This window comes from Cavia porcellus, unplaced genomic scaffold (assembly GCF_034190915.1).
Source record: "Cavia porcellus strain 051 isolate PalLab524CR breed Dunkin Hartley unplaced genomic scaffold, mCavPor4.1 scaffold_22, whole genome shotgun sequence".
NCBI classification, from domain to species: Eukaryota; Metazoa; Chordata; class Mammalia; order Rodentia; family Caviidae; genus Cavia; species Cavia porcellus.
In genome coordinates, this window is record NW_026947505.1 from 64,271,224 (window position 1) to 64,288,756 (window position 17,533).

The 17,533-nt window shown below is 35.3% G+C and overlaps 1 protein-coding gene across 4 annotated transcripts in view; it reads right to left on the bottom strand.

Moving 5' to 3' along the window:
* Positions 1 to 17,533, bottom strand: part of Fbxl4 (F-box and leucine rich repeat protein 4) — a 93,818-nt gene that overhangs the window by 22,244 nt on the left and 54,041 nt on the right. For 3 of the 4 annotated variants that reach the window (XR_010042027.1, XM_063233282.1, XM_005002627.4), the window contains one exon: positions 1,186 to 1,257. The exons of the other annotated variant lie outside the window; for it this stretch is intronic. Coding sequence is in view for 2 of the 3 variants with exons in the window: in XM_063233282.1 (XP_063089352.1) it covers positions 1,186 to 1,257 (72 nt within the window). In the remaining variant the exon portion in view is untranslated. The remainder of the gene's footprint in view (positions 1 to 1,185; positions 1,258 to 17,533) is intronic. 4 annotated transcript variants of the gene reach the window in all.

Sequence of the window (17,533 nt, forward strand, 5' to 3'; positions counted from 1 at the left end):
TCTCATCTACTATCACTGGGTTCATGCAGAATATCCACGAGAGGGACCCAAGGAACCTTCAAAAAGGCTTGCAAAAGGGAGAATTAGACTAGAAATAAAGAGAATCTAATGGGCTCATAAGATTGAATGGGACAGCCTGGGCCGATAGTTGCAGTTTAACAAGTCCTGACCACCAGTGTTAACGCCGGTGAGGACACAGAGATAAACATGTCACTCTAAGAGAATACTAGCTAGCTTACCTTTTCAAACCATTAGGCATCTCTGAAGCTACTGCTAAACTCCAAAACTGTTCAAGTGGGAGCTCTTTTAAGTCACAGACCCTGCTGCTTAAACCCAAGCCTGGGATACCAGAACATACTGGGAATATTGTAACCATCTTATTATTAGTGTCTTTTTACTAAGGTAGTGCAAAATCAGAACGGTTTGGGATTCCTGAATCTGTTCTTGTTGGCACTGTTTGAAGAAATGAAGAGGATGGAATGTTTCACCAGAAAATTAGTTTCTAATGAGTATGGTCCTAGCCTTTTGGATTTCACAAACCAGTAAAAATCAATTCCAGCAAAGTATTACTCTTCTCATTTTTCCAACTAAGAACAGTTTGAAAATAAAACCATGAAAACAAACCACGAGGGCAAGGTGGTGAGCATTTAAAATCCCAACTCTCTGTAAGGCTGTGGCAGGAAGGCTACAAGTTTGCCACACAGTGACTCAGTAAGATGCTGTCTGAAACCAACTAAGGGCGGTGAATGTAGCTCAAGGCCAATGATTCAGTTCCCAGTACCGAAAAACAACATCAGCCTATCCGCTATCATTTCCAGGAAACAATTTCAGAATTTAACAACTAAAGTCAGCTTTGTAAAAAGCATACCACAACTACTGACATTTGGGTATGGCTGACCCTTTATTTTGCAAAGCAATCCAGAGAGGTAAATGGCTTGTCCAAGCTAACCTCTGGGGGTGGCAAACGGAACTCATTCTAGCACCCTGCTTTCTTTGATTTTGTAGACAGGTACCAATGCTTCCAAAACATACTCTCCACCTTAGGGAAAATGTTTGAAAGTGGGGTACGAAGTAGTTAACCATAAACTGTGGGAAGATACAGGGTGGGGAAGCTCAGGATAAAATTCACTCACGGGAGGAAAAAGAGAACACGCAGTTGACACTAAGGAACTTTCAAGTCCTTACCATTACACAGCTGCCCAAACTGAGGTGCTGAAGCTCTGAACAGAAGTTCAATATGCTGAGCAGTGCTGTTTGCTGCCATCAGGGACCACAGCAGAGACAAACATGGAAAGTGAAAGGAAATGAAACAAAGAGAAGAGGTCAATTAGACATTAAAGGCTGTCACTGCTTTTCTGAAATACAGCTCAAACCTAGGTTACAGATTCCACAAATGCCATTTAATGAGTCCCCAGGTGCTCCAACCATTGATTGGCTTAGAGTCAAAGTAATCATTATTAATCTCCATCTAAATCATCACTTTGTATATGGTTTTGCATGCCTTAAGGATACTTATAGTTCCTGTGGCCTGTTAGTTTATTTCTCAGAGGTAAGCAATTTCAAAGTTTGGTTAAAAGAAGTACTACTATTACTACTACTACTACTACTACTACTACTACACCACACACACACACACACACACACACACACACACACACACACACAACCTACAGAGGCTGGTGACAATCATGAAATGCAGCAGCAGCACTGACATTCACTGATCAGCTGCAGCCTGATAGAAGTGCCAATAGAGTCACCCCAAATCAGGACTGAGCTGGTGACTTTAATGTCAAAGGACTGTCTTTACTGACAAGGATACCAACAACCATTGAGCACCTGTCAATGAAACATGCTGACTGAAATACATCTAACACTAGTATTTTCTAGTCATGTTCCTGCCATTTAAGCCTAAATAGCTTGTGCAACGAAAACACTCCCATCACTAAAGAAACTCAAAAATATGTGAGACCTCTAAATAATTACAGCACCTAAAATATTTTTAAAGTTCTAATATAATTTCATGATAATCGACTATGAAAAATTATAAAAAATAAAGCAAAGTAAATACTCAAATTTCTAGTTTTTCTTTTATAAATTAAGGAGAACATGAAACTTCATAGTAAAATTTCTTTCAAAACATCTGAACTAAATCACATCCAACAAAATAAACTATTACACAACCTCAGTCACATTTTTAGAAATTGAAAGGCAGACGTAAAAACAATGTTTATGACAATACAAAACATTTGGTAAATTCCCAGGTAAGACTTGCATTTTCACTGCCCTATTAAGCATTTCTTTAAATTTAAGCAATAAATAGTTTTTAGGGATTTTGTTTGTTACAACATAACATTTACAGGATAATCCTATGTAGCTCTCAGAATGTTAAGATTAGAAAGAATATATAAAGATTAATTAATTTTGAAGTCCTCCAAAATACACAGTCATTTTCTACTGCTATACAGGTATATCACATTGTTTGTTTTTATTAAAGTAACAGATCTTTACAATCAAGCTTACAAGATGTCCTTTCCCATGGATGATCTAGAACATGTTAGTTAATTGTGAAAATGGACCCAATATATCCTTGTGGGTAAGAAACTTTAAATTTTAAAAAAATAGAGATCTGAGGAAGATGGTGGAATAGTAAGCAGCAGAATGAACAGCCTCTCTGAGAGAAACAGTCTAGATGCTGAAATATATCATGGGGAAGACAGGAAGGAAGGAAGTGGATCCCCTTTAGGTCCAGGAAGGACCTAAAGTGATAATCAAAGCCCACAGAGAGAATAAAAACAAGAAAACTTAAACAGAAGAAGGCAGTAGCTGGCAGCATTTTCACCCAGAGCCGGAACCACCATGCGAGAGAAGCTGTTGAAACCTGGGGACGCACGGTTACAGTGAAGCTGGTGGCCGGCAACCCTGAAGGCCTCTCCAGGGAGACGCAATGGCAGAGGGGAGCAGTGGACCAGGAACTGCACTGGCTGGCAGTGAGTGTGGGGGACTCAGTCCTCTTGCGGGAGTGGGCAATTGGCCAGGGACCATTTTGAAGTTGGGCAGGATAAGCCTGGTGCCAGAACTGTAGCAGGCTTCAGTCACTCTTAGCTCGGAGCAGATTGGTGGAAATTACTTGGATTGAGTCCCACCCTTGTAGGCACTCCAACAGCCATCTCTGAGGTTTCCCTAAAACTATCGCCAATCAGATCTACCCTGCTGCACGTACTATATGTGGTAAGGGCTCCCTGCTTTTACTCTGCCCAGGAAGGAGGTGGCAGCCTGCTCTGGCCCTGCTTGCACTCCAGTAGTCACCAGCAGGCTGGGAAAAGCCCTACACCAGCGCACCCAATGGTCACCATCAGATATCCCTACCCAGCATGGACTAGAAAAAAGTAGTCTCACTTCAGAGACATTGTAGCCAACACAGCTGAAATGCTGGGGGCCCACTACCCACTTTCCAGAAGAAACCAGGAACATGACAAGAGGAAGAAAAGGCAGTCTCTGGCCTCCAACCCAAGCAGGACTGGTCCAGGAGATATAAACATGGAGATCAGCAGTTGCACACCTGAAGTTTCTGAAGTAACAGTAACTGAAGTAAAGAAACTTCATGAGGCTATAAAGGAACTGAGAACAGAAATACTATTACAGGTAAAAGAAGAGATGAGAAACATAATAAGACTTGATGAGCACCTCTAAAGAAGACATGGGTTGAACAATAAAGGAGCATAGAAAAATGAGGGAAACCTTCAATGAGGAATACAAAAGATTTAGAATACATGAAATAGATTCAAAGAGATTACCAGGAAATTAAAACCTCCACTGAAAGCTGGCAAAACAGCTTGAAAGGAACTAGAGACAGACTATCAAATCTTGAAGACAGGTTTGCAATGTGTGATCATGAAAGGAAAGATCTCTTAAAAATAACAAGGAATCAGGAAGTAACAATACACAGGCTAGAAGATGTCAAGAGGATCTATAACTTAAGAATAAAAAAATGAAACACAAATGAAATACAAAGGCTATTTACAGAAATAATTTAAAAAAATTTCCCAGGCATAGGAAAAGGAAATGATATTCAGATAAGTAAGGCATACAGAACTCCAGTCAGCTATAACCAAAATAGATCTACTACACCCAGATATATAATAATCAAGATGCCAGAAATTCATCTCAAAAACAGAATATTAAAAGTGTTCAGAAAAAAGAAATAGATCACCTATAAAGGAAAATCCATCAGAATCACAACAGACTTCTTGACATAAACCATCAAACCAAAAAGGGCTTGGAGTGAAGTACTTCAAGTCCTGAAAGAAAATAACCTCCAACCAGATTGATGTATCCTACAAAACATTCTTTCAAAATTGATGGAGAAACAAGATACTTCCATGACAAAGAATCAGGAAGTAACAATACACAGGCTAGAAGATGTCAAGAGGATCTATAACTTAAGAATAAAAAAATGAAACACAAATGAAATACAAAGGCTATTTACAGAAATAATTTAAAAAAATTTCCCAGGCATAGGAAAAGGAAATGATATTCAGATAAGTAAGGCATACAGAACTCCAGTCAGCTATAACCAAAATAGATCTACTACACCCAGATATATAATAATCAAGATGCCAGAAATTCATCTCAAAAACAGAATATTAAAAGTGTTCAGAAAAAAGAAATAGATCACCTATAAAGGAAAATCCATCAGAATCACAACAGACTTCTTGACATAAACCATCAAACCAAAAAGGGCTTGGAGTGAAGTACTTCAAGTCCTGAAAGAAAATAACCTCCAACCAGATTGATGTATCCTACAAAACATTCTTTCAAAATTGATGGAGAAACAAGATACTTCCATGACAAAGAATAACTGAAGGAATTCATGACCACCAAAGCAATCTGAAGGAATTCATAACCACCAAAAATTACTGGAGGACATTCTAGAAAAAAAAAAGATATCACGGTTTCAGGAACAGCGCCAGAGGGGGCTCACTGAATGGGGCAGACAGTAGAATGAAGGGGAAAAGTAGGCAAACAACAGCAGGGAAATCACATGGCAGAGAAGGTTGACCATAATCACTAATATAGATGGCCTCAACTCACCAATAAAAAGAAACACAGAGTGGATCAGGAGACAGGGTCTATCAATATGCTTTATATAAGAAATACATTTAACCCAAAAGGGGGTTTACAGACTGACAGTCAAAGACAAGGAAACAATGCTCTATATGACAGGGAACCAGAAACAAAGTGGAAGTAGCTTGCCCATCAGCTGCAGACTGGTTAGAAAGCCATGACACTTTTATACAATGGAAGATTACTCGGCTATTAAGAAAGAAAACCTTGAGGCTTTTGTAGACAAATGGATACAACTTGAGATCATGTTCAGGGGTAAAAAGTTTCAGAGTCCTTAGGTGAATAGCGGGTTGCCTCCCTAATATAAAAACTAAAGGAGTTAGTGGGATCCAAAATGTACAATACATCCTGTGAAAGTGAAAGGAGTTGTCTAAAAAGGGAAGGCAGTGGCCATTATTAACCTATTATGATTTGAAACCCATATTGTTTTCATTGTTCTGTTTAGTTTGGTTTTATTCAGTTTCAGTTTGTCTACTTATATTTAATGGCATGGACAGCTATTCCAAAGATAGTAGGATATATTATGGTAACCATTTTTTATTTCCTATTAGCTTCATTTGAAGCCATGTTTTGCTTTCACTGTTTTGTTTCAACTGATTTCATTTTATTCTGTTTTGTTTGATAGTATCAAGACTGATGGTATAGGCAACTACTTTGAAGACAATAAGATGTACTATGATACCCATTGTGGTTGGACTATTAACTTCTTTAGAAGTCCTATAATGTCTCACTGTTTTATTTTTTATTGGCTTTATTCTGTACTGTTTTGTTCAACTTTATTATGCCTGATGATATTAATTCTTTTGAAGAATTCTTTTGAAGAAGAGGCACTATAATAGCCATTGTTGATCTCCTTGTATTTTGTTTTTAAGTCATGTACCATGTTCAACCTTTTGTTTTGATTGACTCTATTCTGTTTTGTCTTATTTGGTTTTATTCTCTTCAAAGTAAAAATAAATAAATAAATATTAAAAATATTTTACACACATACAAACAAGACATGAAAACTGTTTGGTAATTTATTTTTAAATTATTTATTCTGAAAAATTCTAGCGTTCAGTATAATACCCATGTAGCCAGCACTCATATTTACCAACACTTCACATTTGGATTTTGCTTCTGTCTCTATTTTTGCATCCCTCCACTCATTTATATAAATCCTTAGAGGTAACTTTTATCATGGCTTTTATCACAGTTTTAAATATTGGTGTTTCCTGAAAAGTTACATAAATCTACTCTACATAAATGGTATTTAATACTGTTCTACATGTCTTTAAATAAAGAGAAAAGCAGTATGCATACATATACTTCATCTTCTACATCAGTTTTGTGAGACATTTCTCTAACATTGAAACTGTATGTAATTTCAGTTCATTAATTTTCACTACTATACAACATTCCATTATGTAACTATATTACAACATATATTCTCATTTAATGGGTATTTATTTGTTTATAATAATTTTCACCATTACAAATAATATTTAAAAAAAAGGTTTTATGCCAATACAAGGGACTGAATGTAGGGTTGTACTAGGCAAGTTCTCTATCACTAATCTATACTGGTCCCCTACACTTTTCATTTTAAGACAAGGTCTCACCTAAGTTGCCAGGCTGAATGTCCTGCCTCAGCAAACTCAGCACACTGAGAAGTATTACAAGGATGTGCTACCATGCCTGGTTTTTTAAAAATATTCTTATATATGTTTCTTGTGAATTTACATGAGAGTATTTCTCTATAACATACACATAGCAAGAATTTCCAGGAGTTTAGATATGCTTTGACTATTAGATTTTGCAAAAATAGTTCTCTCGAGTCCCTGAATTTTTCTCCCACCAGTAGTGGGCTAGGTCATCATATCCTTGTCAACGTATCTTCTTTTTGTCCTGGTTAACATATATCCACCTGGTGAGTACAAAATGGTATAAGACGACTGGTTAAGAGTATTAGTAAAGATGAGTACCATTTCATATGTTTATTGGCCACTCACATTTCTTGTTCTGTAAATCTCTTAGTTATATCCTTTGTTGATTTTTCCATTGGGTTTTTTCTTCCTTTTTGACTGACAGAAATACTTTAAGTATGTTGGACATCAATCTTTACCAATATTATCCCCTAGAAATATCTTTTCTAAATTTGAGAATTGTTTTTCACTTTGTATATACAATCTTTTAAAATATAACATTTTAAATTTCTGCTATAATCACTCTAGTCATTTCCTCTTATTTTTCTGTTGTCTTTTCTTTAAAATTCCTTCCCTACCCAAGAAAGAATATTCTCTTTACTTTTTTTTAGCTAACAGCCTTAAAACCTTCATTTTTCAATGAAGTTTTTAAACCAACGGATTATATATATATATATATATATATATATATGTATATATATATGACAGCACATCACTATTCATTTCTTCGCTTGCTCAAGTTTAATTTATTATTAGAGATTACCTCATCCATTGATTTGTGATTCTTTTCGTCACATGGAAAGTTGCATGTAGGTGTGAATGCATTGTTTGGTTACTTTGTTTTATTTGGCCTTCCTTGCACCAGTGCTAACCCTAAGCCTAACCTTTTCCTTTTTTTTTTTATCGGTACCAGGGATCAAACTCATGACTGCATGCTTGCAAGGCAGGCACTTATGCCACTGAACTAAATCTCCAGCCCCAACCCTGACTTTCAATCTTCACAGTTTATAGTATGTCTTAAACGTTTAGTAGGTTAAACACCCTATTCTCACCCTTCAAACTCTATTTTCTTGACTCTTTGTTCTTTAATATGAATTTTGATATCATCTATAAGGTTTTGGGTTTAATTTTTTAAAATGATACACAAAGATTAGTGGGTTTTTTTCACCATTCCCAAGCTCAATATTTAATTTACTGGTATTTTGTCAATTTCTATAATTGGTCATTATAGCTGATACTTTTTTTTTTTTAAATTGGTACCAGGGATCAAACTCATGACTGCCTGCTTGCAAGGCAGGCGCTTATGCCGCTGAGCTAAATCCCTAGCCCCTATAGCTGATACTTCTTCATTGAGTTTTTCTTTCTGTTAAGTATTTTAAATAGATCTTTTAATAAACTATCATAAGTGATACAATCTTAACAATTTAATTCATTTATTGAATGTAAATTAACATGTCAGGCAATACTGTAAATTCTTTATATATTTCAATCTTCACAACAGCCGCACTGGTTACATGATTAATTCTTGCAACAACACTATTTAGTCATTTTTTCAGTGACTAAATGCGTTTTATCTTCTCAGCATTTGGGATACATCATTGAACAAATGATAACTTATGAGATAAATATTATATTGCCCTTTATAGATGACGAATCTGAGTCACAAAATTTAAATAACTTATATGGTGTTCTATTTATCTTCAATATTGAATGAAAGTTTAACCAGGCTTAAAATGGTAAAATGATAGTCATATTTTTTTCAACACTTTGAAAGTACTGTTCCTTGTTATTTGGTAAGAAATCTACCAGCATTCTATTGTCTTCTCTTGTGGGCAGTGTCTTTTTTCCTTGATAACCTTGTACCTTCATTTTTGATTATCACAATTTTGTTACAATGTATTTTGGTAAGATCTATTTTTATTTATTTTGTTTGAAAGATGAAAACCAAACCAAATATTTTGTTGATAATCTGAGTGTACATTTGATTTGAAGACTCACAAATTTCTACATGAAAAATTCTTACTAATTTTCTCTTCTAATATTACTTCTCTACCATTCCTTTCATTATTTTCTTCTGGAATTTTTATTCAATGAACAACGGAATCTCCAAGATATCAATTTCACAATGGTTTAGAAAATATGCCTATATATTATTTCAGATAACATACAGCAAATGTGATGGCACCCCATTATTAATATAAGGTTATTACAATAGTTAATTTTATACATCAATCTGACTGGTCCATAAGGTTCACTAATATCTGGTCAAATATTATTCTGAATGTTTCTGTACAAGTGTTTTCTGGAGAAGATTAATATTTAAATCAATACAATGAGTAAAGCAGATTGCCATTCTCTAATGTGGTTGAGCCTTATCCAGTTAAAAGCCTATATAAATTTTAAAAGGCTGACTTTCCCTATTTGAGAGATTTCTTTTTGCCTGATGGCTCTCAAACTGGACTCTGGCCTTTCCCTGGCTTGAACTGTAAACAGATCGTGAGTTTTTCCTGATAATTAGGCCCACTGCCTTTCAGGCTGGAATTACACTATCAGCTCTCCTTTACCTCCAGCTTGTCAACTCAGAATTTGCTAGCCTCGGTTACATAAGCCAATCCATACAATAATCCTCTTACTATGTCTTCTGTTGTTTTATTTTCTAGAGAACCCTAACTGACCTAGTTACACAGGGGCTGTGGCTCCTACTTTGGCCTCCCATCCTCTTCCTTGCTTACTTGGTCAGCTGTCACATCAGGAGGACAATCAGGCAGTCTACAGAGACTCCCATGTAGAAAAAAACCAGAGGCCTCTGGCCAATAGCCATGCAAGTTTGGAAGCTGAGCCTTCAGCTACGGTCAAATTTGTAAATGACTGGTACCTAAGCTAACAGCTTGACGATAAGCCCTTAGAGGAATTGATTTTTGGTCTGCGTAGAGCCAGAACTACACAGCTAAAATATTCCCAAGGTTCTAGACCTGTAGAAACTGAGAATAATAAATGTAAGGTTTCTTTATTTTTTGTGGTGTTAGGAACTGAACCCATTTAGCTGTATCTATGGCTCTATAGGTTGTTTTAAATCACTAAGCCTCAGAGTAACTGATATGTAACAAGACATAGACAACACAACAATTAATACAGTTAGTATAACATATATTAAATGAACGAACAGTGCTGCTTTGAAAATTAAGTGCTTATGTACATATATGATATATAAATAAGTTACAGCAATGCCTGATATTCACCTTTTACAATCACAAGTATACTCCTCAAATTTCTAATGTAGCAAATCTTTGTGTCCAGTTTAGAATTTATCTCACCTACTGATTGTTTAAATTCCAATGAGTACAATTTATTTTCTAGATTTCAAATCAGTTCTTTTTAGAACTATTTGTTTTAGATTTACTTGTGTGCCCTAATTTCTAGTCTTTTAAAATGTTTTCTACTTGAACACCAACCCCTGAGCCTACATTTTTCTTATTCCTCTTTGTCTTAATACTTTTGTAGATTTCTTCCAGAATCAGGACTTCTATAAAGTATAAAGGTCCTGCTCTGAGAAGCAGAGGCACAATGGAAGAACCAGTAGAATTTGGTTCAGTTTTAATCCTGAGGTGTGGCCAATGCCAACTTCTTGGTATCTGCTGTTATGGTTTGTGTCTGGATGTCCCCCAAAGCCTCATGCAGTCATGGGGGGCAGGTTTTTCTGGAGGCAGCTGAATTGAGAGTTTGTACACAGTTCATTGTCTAGTGCTGCAATCAGAGGTGTGAGTGCTACACCTGCCTTGGGCGGGTAGCCTGCGTACAATGTAAGGGAGAAAAATAGGCTTACTCTTCTTCTTTGCTCTTGTTGCTTGTGGCATGTTCCACCAACACGAACTGTTACCCCTCAGCCATGCTGCCCTGCCTTGGAGCCAGCTGATTACGAACTGAAAAAAACCTCCACAAACTGTGAACTAAATAAACTTTCCGCCCCTAACTTTGGGCGTTAGGCATTTTGTCTTAGCAAGAACAGAACAGTAACTAAGACATCTGCCTAAGTCAGACTCCCTCCTTTCTCTAGGACACCCATTCAAATGTTCAAATACATCCATGCAGAGCTATCACCTAGTTCTCATTATTCATACTTAGGCCAGATAAAAATAATAAAATTCTCTTGATATAATTTGAGTCAATTCCTTGGTGAATCTCTTCTTTGTCTAAAAAGAGTAAAATAATTTTTTTCTTTTTTTTTTTTTTTGGTCAGAGACAATGTTATTAACTTGGGCTATTTCTTAGTGACACTGTACTTATTAATGCTTTTTTAAAAATCTTAACTTTAAGTCACAGACCTAACACTTTTTGGAGTAAGAATCGCAGCATACAGTAACTAGAAAACATCCTGGGATAGGGTAGATGCATTCTTTTCTCTAGGAAAATTTTAAGTCATAGTAAAGGAATTCATGGCAAATACCTTATAAAAACAACCAGTCTACACATTAAATAGGGAATTAGAAGATCATTTAATAGTAGAGAGCTATCATTTTTTTTTAAATCCTCATTTTTGGAACTAACAGAACAAAAGAAGATTCATGTTAATGATTTCACTCATCTTTGCTAAATAAAAGATGTGATATCAAATGCTGAAACTGAAGTAAGTGGAGACAGGGTGATGGTTAAAGGAAGAGATGCTGTGAGAAATGTAACAAGGAGTTAAATTAAGATTTAAAAAAGGCTGACAGGTATCACCGACATGAGAAAGCACAAATTACCACAGTTTCATGGCCTTCTCTGCAGAGCTAATCAGTAATAAACCAGAGACTGTGAGAAGACTAGGTTAACAGAACACATCTATGAAATCAATTTGTAATATCTCAATATCATTAACCTATTTCCTCCTGGAATATATTAAGAATTTTCTTTATGCTATTAATTCCCAGAATTAAAATATTGCTACTGATGTCAAAACAAAGAAGAAAACTATTAAAAAATGAACTCATCTTTCCAGGTACAAAGTAGCATGCTTTTATAGAGGTAACAGACTCAATACTTTGGAGCAGGAGTGGCCAAATTACAGTCCATAGGCCAAATCGAGTCCACTACGTATTTTCATCAAGTTTTAGCAAGCACAAACACTGTATTGTACTCATTACTGTATTGTCTGTGGCTAGTTTCTGTACCTCAACCATAAAGAAGAATAGTTGCGACAGCGACCATATGGCCAAAAGGTATAAAATATTTACCATCTGGCCACGAACAGGAATGAGTCTGCAGACCACTATTTAAGAGAACACAACAATTCTATCATAATGACTACATATTTATATATGTGAAATGTACATACTGACAAAACAAAATTATTAAGTGCATTATAGAAAAAGCATTCAAAAATAAAAATAATGCATAAACTCCTTGTATAAAACTTAAATTATTTTAATTTCCCAAGTCCACAAATTCTACTGGTTAGTTATACAAAACTCATTGATAGAAGAGTAGGTTACAAAATTAAAATATAAATATGTAGCACTTTTAAAATAATGAAGGCAGGGTATTCGTTTTCAAATTAGTTTGTAATTTTCAAACAAAAAACAACCTAATTTAAATCACATGGAAGGGAATTTGCCGCAGTGTGACTGGATTAAAGATAATTTCTTCTACAGAATCACCAAAATGCACTCTTGGTAAAAGCTGTCACCTAATAGACTACATGAACATAATCATATCCTCATATAAAAGCTACCTATACCACTTTAAAATCTACAGATAACTATTAGTAATATATTAATAACTCCCCATATCCATATGAAGACCCACATATAGGTACTTAACATAGAAATACACTGTAAAAAGTGTAAATACATAATTAAATGGTCAAGTAAACCACATGAAAATCCTGTCCAATAATGATGCCAAAGAAATTATTAAATGGCAGTTTTTTAAAAAAGAGTATGAAGCACAGAGTGAACAATTAGGCAAAAACAACTGAATAACATGCTCACAGGTTCCAGGCTCCTAATAATTCCCTGCAATTCAGAAAATAACTACCAAGAAAAGGCTCACAAACACCATATTCCCATGATAACAACAGGAGAAAGATCATTCCTCTTTCCTTTCACAATTGCTCTCCCCACAAACTTTGTAATTACTCATTCTCTAGGCTTCTCAAATACTAACCTAAATACTTAATAAAAATGATCACTGATGTTTATTATACTCACATATAACTTATAGACAATCTAGATGTCAAAAATTAATTGTTGTTGATCATTAATATAGAATACAATAAATTAGTATTGTTCAATATGATTCTTAGGAAGTATATTGATAAAGGAATATACAAGAAGTTTATATATCACAGGCACAGCCTACACAACATAGACTTATAACATCACATTATCAGAAATAAACGTAACCTCACTAATACTAATACATTTAGAACTCCAGAGAAACAACTCCAAATGATAGAGGGATTTTTTGTAAGTGTGTTCACTAAATTAAAACTCATAATTTTGTACAAAAAAAAGTCTTCATGGAATCCTAAAAGTCACTTAATTATTAGAATATAAAACACACACCTATATGTAAACCTTAGTTTTTCTAATTTTAAACTTTTCCCCCATCACTCCAACGTATTTGGAGAAAAGGAATATAGATTAAAAGTTTAAACATTTTATGAACTATTTAAACTATCTGGAACTAACTATATGTAGAAATCATTTCAGAATATTCAGATTGAATTATTTTATAAAATTTGCAATGAACCACTACAAATTCACATTACTACGTAAGTATATAATGTGATATAGATTATATACTTATAAATAATCACAACTTGAAAATAATATTATTTTTGCAAAGTTATACTATAATATCAACATTGTGGTAGAAAAATTAGAATTCTAACTGACATCTAAAAGAAAAAAGTTTCCTAAAAATAGCACAAATGCTATAAAGCTTTTACACATGCCTTTGGGGGAAATAAGGAACATTCTCTAAATTTAACTATAGATGTTTCCCATCTGTCCATTAGAGTTTAGGTTACAATGTCTCCCCAAAGTTTCATGTGCCTGAAGGTGGGGCCTGCTTGGAAAGGTGGTCCCCAGGGTGACCTAGAAGGGTTCCTGTCTCTGCCTGTTCACCCTCTCTGCTTCCTCTGCATTTGGTGAGCAGCTCCACTATACCCCACGGTTCTACCATGCCAGTTCTGTCTAGGAGCCTACCAACCAGACTCAGTCCTCTGAAACCTATGAGCCAAAATAAATCTTTAAATGGTAAGTCTCGGCTACTTTATCCTAGGAAGGGGACAGTAACTAATACACTATCCTGGCCACAGAGTCAGAATTTTAGCTTGAAGGACTAAATTCAGTATAAGGTTCAGATGACTTGTCAAACTACAATAATATAGGTGTGTGATGAAACAAAATCTAGACTAACTGTTCATAGACCTTTTGCCCTGCAGTTTCATTTCAGAACTTATTTTCACCACTATAGTAATGCGATCTACAATACTTCCGTTGAATACATCTGTTCCCACAAATGTCTAACTGATCAATTTTCATAATAATCTATAGCAAATGACAGCAGAGATTGGCAGTCAAAAATACTCAGTAGGTTGTACACCAGTGTGACTTGTTAGTAACCTTACTGATTGCATAAAGAAAATCTTTTCACCAAATGGGCAAGGATTAGGCAGTTATAGTCATACAGGAGTCTCAAGTATACGTTGCTGTTCACTTAAATGATGCCAAGAAAACAAAGTGCTGTGATTCAAAGATTATCTATCTTCTTCCAATACGACTTGTTTCTGGTTAAGATGCTTCCTCTTCTGTGCTGATGCCTGTAAGCACTGAAGTCACATAATTAATTCTCATGTTCTCACTGCATGTTCACTAAACAAGCCCTACAACTATAAAATGGATGCCCTTGGGACATGGGCTTGTCAGTGAGAAAATAGGCTTATCAGTCACCTCTAATGGACAGCACCCTCTCAACAACAGTTGACAAGTATGGCCTCCAAGAGTGACTCCCCACTTACCGCACAGTAGGACTTGTGACCTGACTTGATCTCAATAAACCTATGGTCACACAGACACTACGACCAAAAGCTGCATCTGTATCTCCTTTGGAACTTCTGCAAGGTCAATCAAAAGACAGAAGGATACATTCTTGCCCAAAAATATATGCCACGGACTTTAAGAAAGTCTGGTTTATTATAACTCCTGATTCTGTTTAAGAAAAAAGTAATTATTAATATTCTTCGATTTTATAAATTATCTAGCTAAACGGATCTATTTAGATGACAGCTAATGACAGCTAGTATTAGTGTGTCTAGGTGACCGAAGTAGGTGGTTCTTTAACAAATTCACATAGGGGCTGTAATCTGTATGTCTTGCTCCTAGGAAGCCTGAACTATCAGTGGACATACACAACTGTCCTAATGCATGACAGTACAACTTATACCAAAAGTGGTATAAGCCACGCAATGGAACAGTCATACGTGTATCACGTGGTTAAAGCTGATGGAAATATGTTAAGTATTCCCTGAGTCCTAGTTGTCTGCATTGGATCTGTTAAGTCAGAGCCTATTCCTTTTATTTGCCATATTGTTTGTCTTAATGTTGCACTGCCCCTGTCAAAGGAAGCGCCTTTCCTGCCGTTGTATAAGAATGAGCTCTTTAAATGAAATAAGAATGCAGTAAGTAGACTACCTCATCTACCTGGCAGAAAGCAAATTCATGACACTGAATCAAATTGTACTCTTTTTAAAAAGACAATTATATACTGTTGTGGAAAAGTTTGGATGCTTTCATCAACAGTGTGGTATAATGTGAATAAACATTTTCTTTCTTTCTTACTTTCTTTCTGTCTTTCTGTCTTGGTTCATGAACTTGATTCTTTAGACGATTCTGGTCCCAAACTGAGTTGGATGAGAAGTGAATCAAACTGAATGGTTAGGCTCAATGCTGGCCTTCTGACCTTATTTTTATTTGGTTTTCATTCCATTTGGTATGTAACTAGAATTTTGAAAAGAATTAAGTTTGTGAACGGAGGTACGTGTGTGTGTGTGTGTGTGTGCTGAATCAACTGACACAGAAAAAAAGAAACCAGAAGAGTTAATGTTAAAAAGCAGTAAAGGTCAGCTACTTTTGATTCCTTCGAGTTCATGAAGACAAAGGCAGAGGGGTCCTTGAAACTGTCGACAAAGCCTGGCAGGGCACGTAAACAGGTGCCGAACCACACTTGAGGGTTACTGTCATATACTAGTCCCCCATAATACCTGCAATCAGTTTTTTCACTTCTTCAGATTCTTTCAATTTATGCTCTATCATTCTTGAAGTGAGGCAATCAAAACTGGATGCAGGTGTTCCATTTATAACTCTAACTTTTAAAAAACACTCTTGTGCTGCTAAGCAACAGAATGACATTCTTACTGAGCTACCTGTCATGCCCTTAGTTGCCACTTCAGATGGGATTTTTTCCAAACAAAGAAAAGGTAAACAAGCTCAAAGTTCTAGCACTAACGCATAGTGTTTCAGTAAATGTCTTGACACTTTTTATGCACTATATTAAAAAGTTATTCTCATGCCTTCCTTTACAGGTTGTATTAGTTTGCTAGGGCAGCCGCAACAGGGTAAATAGGTTAAAAGAAACTTATCTTCTTATGATTCTGAAGGCTGCAAATGTGAGCTTGAAGTATTTGAGACCTCTGTCATCTTCTGCTGGTGTCTTCACATAGCCCGCCCATTATCCATGTCTGTGGACTACTCATAGGGACTGGTGATACTCAATCAAGAACTGCCCCAATGACCTCACTTAATGTTAATGACCTTTTTGTGAGTATACTGTCTCCAAATAAACTCATTCTAGAGGATAATGCGTTAGGACTTCAATAAATGAATTTTTGGGAGATACAATTCTGTCTAATAGTCAAGAGAAGATTTCGTATACACACACACACACACACATACACACACACACAACCTATATATATATTCATTTTTTTCAGGGTAAATTATTTTATGTCTTTACTTGTAATGCCCCAGTAGAATTAAAGGATCATTGTGTTTTCAACTTCTTTTCAAACTATTAGAAAGACAAACACATATAGGGAGGAATCTTAGTGAAAATATATGAAAGATCTTTTCTTTTTCTCTCATAAAAAGTCAACTTTTTTTCTGAACAAAACTTTTATTTTTTAGGTATTTAAAAGTCTATGAATTAAATTTTTTACAACCCTATCCTTATACAAATGTATCATTATGAATGGCTAAAGAAGTGTTTAAAATCAATACTTCTTATATTGAAGACTACTATAAATGGAGAAGGAAAGAAACAAAAGAATTAAACCAAATACTTTCATTCATTTTATATATAACTCTAACTATTTCCTTGCCATAAATAGTAGGAGAAACAAAGTAGTTTCTTTCTTGTCTGCTCTAACTGTGCATATTTAGCCTAAACTTTTTCTTTTAAATTTTATTTAAAGACAAAACAAAACAGAAAATGGGTAGGAATAATACACACTTTAACAGAAAAAAACACAGTAATAAATCACTTATTGATGTTTACATATTGTCCTCTTACAAAGAGTTGTTCAACATACAAAAGTGGAACATATAAATGGGAATTCAAACAGCGAGACTGCAAATAGTTCTGTTCAACTATCTAATAAAAACTTAGTACTATGGTTGTCAATCCTATACTCTTAAACATACGTGCATTTATCCATATCTTCATTTATGTTGAGTTTAAAC